General features: G+C 36.6%; 1 protein-coding gene across 3 annotated transcripts in view; it reads right to left on the bottom strand.

Moving 5' to 3' along the window:
• Nucleotides 1-12,990, bottom strand: part of LOC109107929 (ras GTPase-activating protein nGAP-like) — an 85,360-nt gene that overhangs the window by 61,397 nt on the left and 10,973 nt on the right. Inside the window, exon 1 of one of the 3 annotated variants that reach the window (XM_042718559.1) lies at nt 1,360-2,528. The exons of 1 other annotated variant lie outside the window; for it this stretch is intronic. In XM_042718559.1, coding sequence (XP_042574493.1) covers nt 1,360-1,894 — 535 coding nt within the window. In that variant the 5' untranslated portion in view covers nt 1,895-2,528. Of the gene's footprint in view, nt 1-1,359; nt 2,529-12,990 lie in introns of those variants that run through there. One more of the 3 variants, XM_042718558.1, reaches the window with a different exon arrangement.

The raw sequence follows: 12,990 nt of genomic DNA, 5'->3' as shown, positions 1-12,990 counted from the left end.
ACCCAGAGGAGCTGAAAGCAATAATTACTTTATTAGAACAAGTGAGGAGCTGTGAGCTCAAAGGGAATGCTTTGGCTCAGTTTACCACTGTATCAAATTTATGCATCTGTCTTTCCGTGCTAGCTAATTAGCATTTATGCTAACAGTGATGGGAAGTGTTCAATAATTAGTTGGAAACCCGGAAGGGGGAAGTGAATCTAAAAGAGGAAAAGGTATTTACTCAGATAGTGAGATGCAGTATTCAATGCATTTCCATTTCACATACAAATGCTAAAGGAGTTAATGGAGAGGTTGGCAATAACAATGCTTGCAATTTGATCATTTTTTTCAAGGTTTCAAGGAAATTTTAACACAATACAATACTATAAAATGTGTAAAATATGTTTAAAAATATGCCTTTTTTTCATGTAACGATTAAAGATACATAACTTTCATATTGCTGTTAGTAACCAAAATCCACAGGCTAAAATATAAACCATCCTGTTACTCAAAAAGTCATTGTAACTGTAATATTACCTTAACTGATGTATACACAACTCAATATGACTGTCTCAAACCCATGAATGCCTCATTGTGTTGTATCATTCTAGAGTTAGTCAAACCATTACTTACAGTACAGGGGAAGGCAGCTACACATCTGACAAAGTAAGCGCTCAACCAACCCAACAACTGAACAAATTTTAAACAAATCATTGTGGAGACTGCACTTAAAGGGATAGTTCAACCAAAAATGAAAATTCATCATTTACTCACCCTAAGGCGTCTTTACAGAGCTAAGTTAAGGCTGCTCTGTACCTGCTCAAAATTCAGTGTAAAGATGCAATGCTGCAATAAAGCCAGACTAAATAATGCCTGCTCAGATCCACCTCAGCCCCTAGGAATCAGATGTAATTGGTGCATTCAAGACATTAAACTGTTAAGATACCTAAATACCACTTCAGAACCACCTCTGTGCCACCCTTGCCAGGCAAATTTGCCAACAGTTCTCATATCGTTCCAAACTCGTATGGCTTACTTTCTTCTGTGCAACATAAAATAAGATGTTTTGAGAAATGTCTCAATGATTTTATTGTCCATACAAAATAGTAACCAAAACTGTTCAGTTGTCACACTTCAAAATATCATATTTGATGTTCCGCAGAAGAAAGTCACACAGTTTGGAACAATAACAGGGTTAAGTAAATAATGACAGAATTTACATTTTTAGTGAACCAACCCCTCAAGTAAGAAAACTTACACTGGCGTAATATTAAAACCATTTTGGACAAAGCAAAACTTTAGTTTTTAAACAAAATCTAATCTAAATGTTAGAGCAGTTGCCTCCTTACTGTGCTTTCAAACATTAATCGAATTTCCTACCGTCTTCTGAAAGTTCTCCAACAGTCGGCTCAGGAGAGGTATTTAAAATTTGGCTAATTCGTCTTGACATGGACAGCAGAATCCCTGAAAACATTTGAGAGCTCAGCCCCCGTCTGAGCGGTGGAGTCTCAGTACGGATTTCGCTCCCCAGTTCAGATGTAGATCTTAAAAAAGGGGTTGAGCTGCGAGATAGCCAGTCCCTCTGAAGATTAGGACGCTCCAGGAGGACACCGCAGTTGGTGACCCTCTGGGGGTCTGGGAGACTGTGGACCCTGGAGATAGGAGGATTGGATCGAGCCATACTGCTGCTGCTTCTGGACCATGTCAAGCTCTGTGTGCGCATGTCCCGTCCAGCCAGGTTCCTTCTGTCATGTGTGTCCAAGGGCTCCTCAGGGGCTGAATTTGAACGGTGCTTTAGCCAAGGCCTGCTGAGGAGACGCCAGCGACGAGCACTCTCTCTGCCAGACGAACAGCGTGATGGATTCCTGTTTGACCCCGTTTGCTCCTCCAATGTGGCCTTCCGTGGTAAACTCATAGTTGATGAGGAGAGAAAAGCTAAAAAAGCTTAACAATATCAAGAAGCAGAAAGCCAAAATCAATTTCAGTCCAATGCAAATGCTAACAATTGCATCATAGTCTCATCTCGATGAGCTAGGCTGGATCTAACCAAGTTATCTGAGCATAATACTCTAAATTTGATGCCTGACATAGCGGATAACACTGTACCCGTGATCTCCTTGAAGAAACATGCTGAGCAAATGTCTCTCAGCGAAAGAGCAAGACATCCACTGGTAAGCCACCACTTCCTGGATTCTGGGTTGCTGCTAGGGTTTCTGGGAGGAAATAGGTGTCAGATATGTGTGTGCGCAGAAACTCTTTGCTTCACCATCCAATCAGCGCATGTGCTGCCCATTTAGTGGCCCCACTCTGTGGTTGGCGCAACACCAACCGTTTCATGAAAGTAAAATCAGAAGAACAAAAAAAATGTCTTCAGAGAATCTGGTTCGTCAGAGTCAGGTAGAGAGAATGTACGACATACAGCTTCTGTAGAGCTACAAATATAAATTCAGGGTAATGAAAAAGATAACCATTTTTAAAATAACAGCAATGCTTTCACTGAATTAGACAGAAACTGAATAGTAACTTTAAGGGATTTCCCTGCAATCTGTTGTGCAATAGAGGGAAAAACCATCTCAGAAAAACAGAACAAACATGGACGTTTCATATTCTGGATAACAAAATGGTTAGTTCTGATTGGTCTGATATGCTCTTATATATTGCTCTTGTCCATGTTCATGATGAATCACAGCTGTGATATCCAGCACAACAGCAATTTGATGGTGTGAAGATTAAAAGTATTGTACAAAATGAGACGTGGTTACAATGGATGTAATTTTGATCTTGATTACATGAAGAGGTTGATAATCATATCCTTTTATAACATTTGCGGTCAATAGCATGTCGGCGCCACATCAGTACACCCACATCTGTACAAAAGCCCAATGAACTCAAGAGCAACCAATGAACCAATGAGAAAGTTAAAGAAGAAAATTCCGTCTGAGTCTGATCCTTTCAATGCTGATAACTTAAAAGGTTTTCAGTGCGACAAGCTGAATCTGAAACATTACAAACAGGTTTAACATTCAAACAACCAAGCCACTGTAAAAACTATATGCCCCTGTGTCACGTTAAAAAGAAACATACAGCTGGTGAGCAGGACTCCCTGTCGTATGCCAGATTTTGGGATTGGGCAGTACATTTCCAGAGCAAAAGATTTAGCACAGAAGGTCAAAGCTGTGAATATTAAAGTCGACAATCTCTGCTGAGATTTACCATGTGCATTATTGACTCTTCTGAAGATTAGGAATAAACCTTGACATACAGATTTATGAAAAGCATAGAAACAAAGAAAATTAAGCAAGTTTTCTACATCAAAGACAAATATATTGGCATTAGATCATTACTGAGCCCACCTGGCTGATTAAGAGAAGTGAATTCATTCCAAAATCTACCAACAACCTTTTAAATGAAAAATGTGTATTAGGATCATTAGGTAAACACTGATAAAACAAGTGTTTGTTTTACAGCAATTGTGTTTACTTAATTTATTTACTGATATAATATATGACCACAATACTATAAAGTTCGGCTACAAAATTATTTAAACCATTTAAAGGGATAAATCGATGTACATTCACAAGAGTACCACGATGCATACGTGTGCATCCGTCTGCTTCTGGGGTCTACGTCAGAAACACCACACACACACGCTTTGTTACACTCTTGAAAACGCGTCTCATAGAGACACATAAAATAAAATTTTTTTTCATCAAAAAAGTAGTTATTTTTGTTTTCTTTGCACACAAAAAGCATTCTTGTAGCTTCATAACATCACGGTTGAAGCACTGATGTCACATTTAACAATTTCCTTACTACCTTTCTGGGCCTTGAACATATCAGTTACATTGCTGTCCATGCAGGGTCAGAAAGCTCTCTGATTTCATCAAAAAATCTTAATTTGTGTTCCGAAGATGAATGAAGGTCTTACAGATTTGGAATGACATGAGGGTGAGTAATTAATGACAGAATTTTTATTTTTGGGTGAACTATCCCTTTAAACCTAAACCATTAAATCAGAAAGTCTTAAAGAAAATGATCATTTAATTCAGTCAAGGGTTTCCAAACGTTTGACTGGTAGTCATTATTATCTATTACATTGGCCACTATCCCCTCTATTATCAGTATCAGCCATTGAAAAACTCAACCCATCTCAATTCATTGCAAACTGTACCACATACTGTATAAAAGAAGCTCAAGTCTGGTCTCTTTGTTGCTCAGTGTGAGTATTTTAACATGGTATAAAAAAATGATTGAGTAAATGTCAGTTGGAGTACAGGCATGCAACTTGAAAACGTGCGTGCTATTGAATTTCACATCATTCATCTGGTTGATGCAGGTCATCCATACAAGGCAACACATTAAATGCAGGTGAGCAAAAAAACTCTGAGATAAAGTCACGTTCACACTAGAGGGTGACTGATATATTGCCAAGGCCAATATATCGGCCGATATTTGGCATTTTGCAAATATCGGCATCGGCCAGTAAGTTTTTCTGCTTGGCCAATGTGTTAGAGGCCAGACTTTTATTTTGATGGCGCTGAGAAAGGCAGCGCCTGAGCGCACACAGCTCACATTCTCCCTCTTGTTCCCTGTCGTTGTTAACAGTTCTGTCTAATACGGATAGAAGTCTGTCTAATAATAAAGATAGAACCTTTAAACAAAGGAATTAATGTATACAAAAGTATTATAATGATTGCTTTTATATTATCAGTAATAGGCAAACATTATAATACTTTCTAGTTTGCCATCAGCATTAAGCATTTATATAATTTAAACAAATCTTTGAATGACTAATGAACATTTAATATCACAAACCTTGCAAACTTAGAACTTTTTATCCAGCGTGATCGCGTGTTCTCTGTGTGGCGGTCGGTCCGTGTGAATTGAATGCTTTAAACTCGTGATCTCAAATTATGATGTGCTTTATGCATTTGCCCACTGTCATATTCATGCCATTTTCTCTGTGTGCTGCATGTAAAATGAGTGTTACCCTGGCTTTATTTGACAAAATGAGATTCCTAATGCACACATACTTCCCAGAATACTGAGTGCCCTGTTGGTAACAGTGTTTACTTCCTTTTTAATTATATTTTTATTAAATATGTATTTATTTGTGAAAAATACTTTGTCATCTAAAGTATAGTATGTTTATTTTACACATTTATTTTTAATCTATTGTCAAATGATTTAAAATTTCTTAAATATGAATTAAAATTTTGTAAATAAAATATCCATCAAACACTAAAAACAACCCCAAAAAACCAAAATAACATAAACAGATGTCAAAAAACCTTCTATTATTATACTATGTTCTGAAGTTAGTGAAGCAATTTCCTGCCTTTTGACGCCCTGTGAGAGTCCAGTCTGGACAGTAGCAATTAGCACACTGTTACAGCCATCAAACAAGCTCTGTGCCTGGAGGCAGCACATGAAAGCAATCATTAAACACCAGTATCCCACTCCAATGCTACGAGAGTGAGATGCAGATAAATGCCATTATCTGATCTGAAAAAGAGCAAAGGTCATGTTTCCTTTCAGGGTTTCAGTAATTGTTCTACAACTCAAATAGGGTTTGACATGTATAGGTCATTATGACTGCTTAAAAGAAGTGCTAATGCAGGACTGATAACATTTGTTGAGTTGACATTGCTTAAAGCTTGTTGTCCTTTCCTCTTACTCTTTACAATCTCTGATCAGCCATCGCCTAGAAAAAAATCCCACCAATCTCTGCAGCAAAGGAGGACACATTGTCTACACGTCTGACCACAGGAAGTAATGACACAAGGCCTCCAGCTACACCTACCGCCACTTTGTCGGAGTGATTTTTTTAGCTCTACTATTTAGTGCAGGAGGAAACCAGGAGGGACAGGGCATGCACGCATTCCTCTCTCCTAAAAATAGCATTAGGCCCTACAAATCTGTCAGAAAAGTATCAGGAGAGGGCAGAGGGGACAACAGGCCACATTAAAAAAAAACAAAAAAAAAACAAACCAACCACAGCACATGAAAGTTACACCAGAAGTTTGAATGCACTGTAACCTCTGAAGGTTACTGATGATAAAGATAACACAAAGATCATGAATCATATTATGAAGACCCAACAGTTTGAACCATTGAAATGAACTGAGATTGTAATGGAGTTTGGATGTTTTGTCATTTAAAAAAGAGGCACTATTAAAACATCTATCATAACACTACCACGCTTGTAAGTTTACAAAAAAAAAAAAAAACTGAAATAAAAAGAAATTGCATGAAAAAGCATATTAATAATGATATACATGATGCTGCTAACTGTTGTATAATTATATTGTGAATATCTGATGGAACGCCCAGCTCTAGTTCCTGGCAACATCCCATTAGTACAGTAAACACACAGACATGGACGAATTCTTCCATGCATTTTTTTTTTTTCTCTCAGCGAGGACAGACCCCCCCATTAACAGAGGAGTGTGTATTTTAAACCCACACATAGGTTAGTGCTCTCGCTTTGGCTCTTAAGTAGGGGAAATCCTGCCACCCCCAGACATCACCCCAGTGTGGAGGCTGAAAAAAAAAAAAAGAAACAAAACTTTCCGTCTCCTCCTCCGTACAGCAGGCCCACACGGGCATCAACAGCAGCCCGGACGTAATGTTCCTGATAACAATCTAAGAAATAGCTGCTCGGACTTGGAACCCCAAATGCATGAAGCAGATCAAAAATGACCCTCAACTGATTACAGAGGAAAAGACATGTAAAAGTGATAGTTAACCCCAAAATGAAGCTTCAGTCATCATTTAGGCTAATCTCCCTCGTGTCATTCCAAACTTGTATGACTTTCTTCTGGGCAACAAAATTGAGGTGTTTTGAAACATAGTGTTTTTGTCCATACAATGAAAGTTAACGGTCTACAACGTTCTTCAAAATATATTTTTATGCCATTTATACAAGCTTGGAACAACATGAAGCTTTGCAAATAGAGTGCTGCAGGGATGACATACTTTTGTAGGCCAAAATCCGGAAACCCTTTAGCATTTTGGCACTTTCGGTTCCATCGTCCTGAAGCCTATGGGTTTTTTTTTTAATGGGTTTTGGTTAAATGCCTAAAATAAGGTCTGTGGTTAACACAAGCTCAAGATATTTTCCCGTTTTCTTCCATGACATGTAATAAAAATCCCTTGTGATTTATTTTAAGCTTTTAAAAAGGGCAAGTTGCTACCAAGTGGCTTAATGGGACTACTGAGTTTGTCAGGGACATTAAACAATCACATTAAACAGGTAAACTCATCTACTAACTATTCTGCTTTTACAGTCACAATGCATTTATAATCATGCTCTTGCAAACTATTTTAACAATCTTCCATGGAAAATGCTTTTTTAATACAGACAGAGAGATTTGTTGGAAGCTTAATGGTGGTGACGTTATAGCCTATGTTAAACTTTTTATTTCTGACATTCGAAATTTAGTGTTTAAAATTAAAGATTATCATGATAAACATGTAAGATACATAATAGTTTGTTATCTTCTTAATAATCTAAAAACCAACGGAAAAGAATCAATGAGTTTTTGTTAAGGGGAAAGAGATTGAACTTCTGGGTTGGCCTACAAAAACACATCATCACTGCAGCTCTCTATGATGACAGAATATTAATTTTTTATGTGAACTATCACTTTTACATTTTTATTTAATTCTTACTAAGAATAGCCCTTTACATTTGAGAACTAAGAGGAAAAATATGACTCTTTTGGAGAACTGCTGCCCTATTATTTGTGCCTCAAAAGACTCTTTAAGATGGGAAAAGGATGTCAGGAACAAGAGCTCAGCTTCACCTGCCTCACTGTACGTGTCCAGTCCAGCTGAGCCACTTTTTTTTTTATAGCCCTTCACTGCAAAGCCCTGATAAGATAGTAACCGACTGAGTGGAAACACAAGACTAAAGGTCTTGTGCAAAATAGATGAGATGGCCCACACAAAACCTGGAAAGACATTTCACAGTGATGCACATGCACAAAACAAGACTGACAATGCATTTACAAAATGTACACAAATAGATAATGTTGAAAGCAAACGGAACGGCAAACATACACGCCCTGTACACATACCTTCAATGTCTTAATGATGCAGACGTCTATTTATGCGAAGGTGCCACATCAGTGGGGCTTATCTCAGACTAAGTGATAGGCATCTGAAATCTTTTATGAAGTAACCGTAGAGCTTTTTCAATTGTGGTACTGTAGCTGTACATTAGCATGGTAAAACTCTGGATGCTTCCCACAGAAGACTTCGGTCAGTCAGACTCAGAGGAGCCCGCAGCGCCTGACCCCATTTAGCCATTCTCGATCAACGAATCAAATGGGGCTTTCAGAGTTGCCTAATATCCTTAGGGTCTGCAAAGTGCATGAAACACACTAAGGGAAGTCTGATTTTCTCTAATCTTTCATTCGTGCTCTGCTCTCTTTTGGCAGCTTGCACAGCATTGCTAAGCAGTGAAGTGTGATCTGTGACTCTTACCAGTCATTTGCAGAGCAAACAGCACACAACATGAACCTCTGTATCAACAAGACACTCCATAACAACCGTCAGGCTGAAACACGCAGTTACAAGATTCAAAGAGTAAGACCTGACCGTCATATCTGACAGAATTGCCTGGCACTCTCATTAGAGATAATGTCTGTAATGGCTCACTATTAAAGTGAAGGAACAGTGGTTTTTCAACTGCTTTTGCTTTCCGACCCAGATTTTACACTGAATAAAATTGGCAACCAAAGTAAAGAACCAATATTGTTCTAAAACTTAACCTAAAAAAAACTAAAAAAAAAAACTCAACTATCAAAATAATTCATATTACCATGGACTGAATGGCCCAAAAATATGCACAATGAACATAATGAGCTGAATACAAAAACCGCTCATTTTGATAAGGCATACATAGGCATATAAGTAGTGCAATTCACTTTTTTAAATGTATCAAAATAAGATTTCCCCAGAATAATCAATGAATTTCATTGATTGACCAGATCCAACGACCGGTGTTTTATGCATGGAAAACTTATAAGCAGCAAATATATATATATAAAAAAAAAACATCTATAAAAATGGTCAAGATTGTAAAACATTGGTACACAACAGTTCAAAAGTTTGGGATGAGTAAAAATTTGTATTAGTTTCCAAAAATATGTATTAGTTCCCACAAAATAAAGCAGCACAACAATTTTCAAAATCTATAAGAAATGTTTCTCAAGGAACCAAATCATAAGAAAGTTTTCTGAAGGATCAAGTGACATTAAGACTGGAGTAATGGAAGCTGAAATTACATTTTAAATTGTTAAAATAGAAAACAGTCATTTTTAATCATAATATTTCATAATAGTACGGTTTAACTATATTTATAAATTTGTGATTAAATAAATTAAGCCTTGGCGAGCATAAGAGAATTATTTTAAAAACATCAAAACTCTTAACAACCCCAAACATATGAATGGTAATGTATATATAAAACGTAGAAAACAAAGCTTATTTTTTAAAGACCATTAATTTTTTTTTTCATTATTATTAACATTCCCCTTTCCAATTATAGGTAGCCTACTATGATATAAAAATTATTTTATTATCTGTAATGTGAAAAAAATGTATATATTTGTACACATGTAAAGTATATACCATATTATTTACTGTACAAAAAATGAAGACTTTCACTATTGCATTGCAATAAAAGATTTTTTTAAATAATGATAATAAGTGGGAAAAATTCAACCAAGGACAAAAGGATTGCTTGGATAATGCAACTGCTGCCATCAAGCCCACTACAAAACTACAGCTACACCTACCAACCGTCAATCTTCCAGTGGAAGACATATAAGAGAGTATACACATGGACACACACACAGCTGGTGTCGACCAATCAAATGCTAGCACTGCTAATGGGAGGGGCCTTGTTATGCATCATGATGTCATTCAGTCCTTCATGCTTTCCTCAAACAAGCCAGCTACTGTAAAGTAAAGCATTGTGTATGACAGACATTGCGTCGTATGTGCTTAGTCGACTAAGCAAACCATTCACTGAACCAGAGCTCTACAATACCTGCTCCAAATTTATTGCAACAAAGATGCTGAAATCTCTTAGGGCTCAATGTTTACATATGACAAACCTTCCTAAATAAATGCGGTAGCCTTAAGGTCTACAAAGCCAAATGGTAAAATCTTTAGAACAGACTAACGTGAAGGTGCTGCTGAGGGCGAAATCTAAACGCTGAGATCTGACTCTGGTTCCTGTGAGAGCATATCAAATAACCTTGGCGTCACATGAGTCTCTGCCAGTAACATGAGACTGTGGAAGTCAGAATGCAGCGTGGCTTTTATTATCCATTTTAATCAGGCATTTTTGCTCAGAGTGGTCATGGTGAATCAGAGCAGACAGGTGGAAAATTACAATCTAGGCTTTTACGACGAGGAAGTGGCTACCGAATATGAGCAGCCATCAATTATAGCAGCGCTGAATGTTAAACAATAGAACCTGAAGGTTTATCTTGGATCAGACTGACTTGTCTTTTTCATGTTCCTCCATCCTTTATCATTTCCCTTTGGATATCTTGCTCATTTTCTTCCCCGTATCTGCCAGCCTTGTGTATCTTTATTAATGGCAGGTGTACCATACAGGCCAGAGAAGATATACTTCCCTCTTGACAGCTTGGCTCAGATGATTCCAGATGAGCGGAAGCTTTATTGATGTGTTTTTCCATTCGACCTGCTCACCCGTAATGAATCACTTCCATCAAAGGGCTGTGATAAAACACACGAGTTACATTAACCCGGGGCAAGAGAGCATTTAATTAATAGAATACACCACTCGGAGGATACAGCCCGACCTTGAGCAACTTCTAATGAATTATCGCCGAATGCACAGCTACACTGGATAAATACAAATTGAGGAATATTATAATTGGATTGGCCTATTTACAGGCACAGAATTCCTACCGTAGAAATTCAAAGGCACCAAATCCTCAGTGCATTTCTAATGCAGAGACATGAGCTGGTTAACAAGAGGATGTTGTTTAACCTTAGGGGTGTTATCGCAATCAAACCAATTAACCAATCAATTCTGACAATCCACGAGTCCTAGGGTGGGGGGGAGTAACACTCCTGTATCAGTCTTTAAAAGAGCAGGCAGGAAGCACATGCCACTGGTCTGCTGACACGCTCTAATCGATAGCCCAGAGTGGCAGGAATTCTTTCATGAGATCTCTTGCACGTGGAATTAATGTTCAGATGGGTGAACACAAGCTGCAGAGGTTATCAGGATGTTGAAACAGACATTCCCAAGTTGCTCTGGAAAAAGTTGAAGCAAAGTTCAGTTGTATGTATAATAAGTAGCTAATTTAAAAAAAAAGGATAACAAAATTATGCATCACTAGAAACAAGATAAATTTCAAATCAAATTACAAATCAAACAAGGCTAATTGAAGAGTAGCAAAAATTTAAAAGTAGCATTGCACAGCATTTTTCCCATTAAACATTTTAGGCTGAAAACTACATGCAAAATGTCACATTAAATAAAGCTATTAAAATATTAAAAATATAAAAGTAAAAAGTTATAATCTAAAACTAATTTTCAAAAAAAAAAATTACAAAAAAATAAAAATAAATAAAAATCTTATTGTTTGTTTATTGGCTTTTAACACTGAAAGCAACTATTTGCACAGCAAACACATGGTAAACAATTCAAGACACGCAATGACATTTTAATATTATTTTAATATACATTTAATTATAACTAATACAAGACAGAAATTCAAAAAAAAAAAAAAAGCTGATAAGTGAGGTTAATTAATAAAATGCATTTAGTTACTTTATTAAACATAAAATGCAATTTTATTTTAGTATAAATTTTAATTTTTGATGCACTAAAATACATTTTTAATTGTGTAAGTGATATTGTCCAATCAGGTTTTCATAATAAAAATAAGTCCTAATAGGGTGATTGGGACCTCAAAGTGAAACAGAGGGATCCTGTATCATCCTGAAAGGGTTTATTTTGTGATAATGACCACCTTACTGTACATTATCCTGCTTATTGCATGACTAATTACCAAATAAATAAAAACATGAACAAAATATTGATCACAAATGATCTTATTTTGTGAGAAGAGCCCCCAGAGTAATACACAAGAATGGAAACTACACAATTAGTGGTAATTACAGAAAAATATTTGACCACAGAAATGTTGTGATTAGGGATATGCCGGTATCAAATTTTCATGTTGCGATTAATTGATCATGTTTTACCACGGTATTTATGCGGTATTATCACGGTGTTGAAATTAAGTTTAAAAAATATGTGGTCATAATACAGTATAACAGGTTAAATAACTTTTTTCTCATAACAAAAATAACTGAACATTTAAATACAATAAAGCAATAACAATACTCTTTAACTTTTACAGGGTTTTTCCTGGGTCAAAATGGGTCTTCGGTGGTGGCTGACCGACATACACATCCACTTTACAGGGTTTTTCCTGGGTCAAAATGGGTCTTCGGTGGTGGCTGACCGACATGGTCATCCACACACAGCAAAGAGTACCCCTATTACCCACATGATCCGCAAGCCCAATATTGACAATAAATGTTACATTTTAAATAAATACAATAAGAAACAATTTGTGATTTTTTTTCTTATCCTATTTATTCGTGAAAAAAAAAACGATCACTGTCAGGCTAGATAGTAAAAAGAAAGCGATTACAACCTTATTTTACATGTAACATCAGGTATCACAATTTATCTATTTACAAATTATGCAATTATCAGACACAGATATTTACCTGTCACCCCTCACTGTCATCCTTTCTTTGCCCTCTTTGCAAAAAAAGCTGTGATTTTTCCACGACTGGCTTCATAGTTTTTGAAAGATAAAATCCTTTTTGATAGACCTGATAATTATTTTAGTATAATCCCATATCAATTTAAAAACGTAGCATTAAAAGGTGTAATAGTGTAATTTTCACAATATAAAATTTAATACAATTAGCAGCTAGCTA

Source organism: Cyprinus carpio, chromosome B2 (genome assembly GCF_018340385.1).
Source record: "Cyprinus carpio isolate SPL01 chromosome B2, ASM1834038v1, whole genome shotgun sequence".
Taxonomy (NCBI): Eukaryota; Metazoa; Chordata; class Actinopteri; order Cypriniformes; family Cyprinidae; genus Cyprinus; species Cyprinus carpio.
This window is presented reverse-complemented; position numbering and strand designations above follow the sequence as displayed.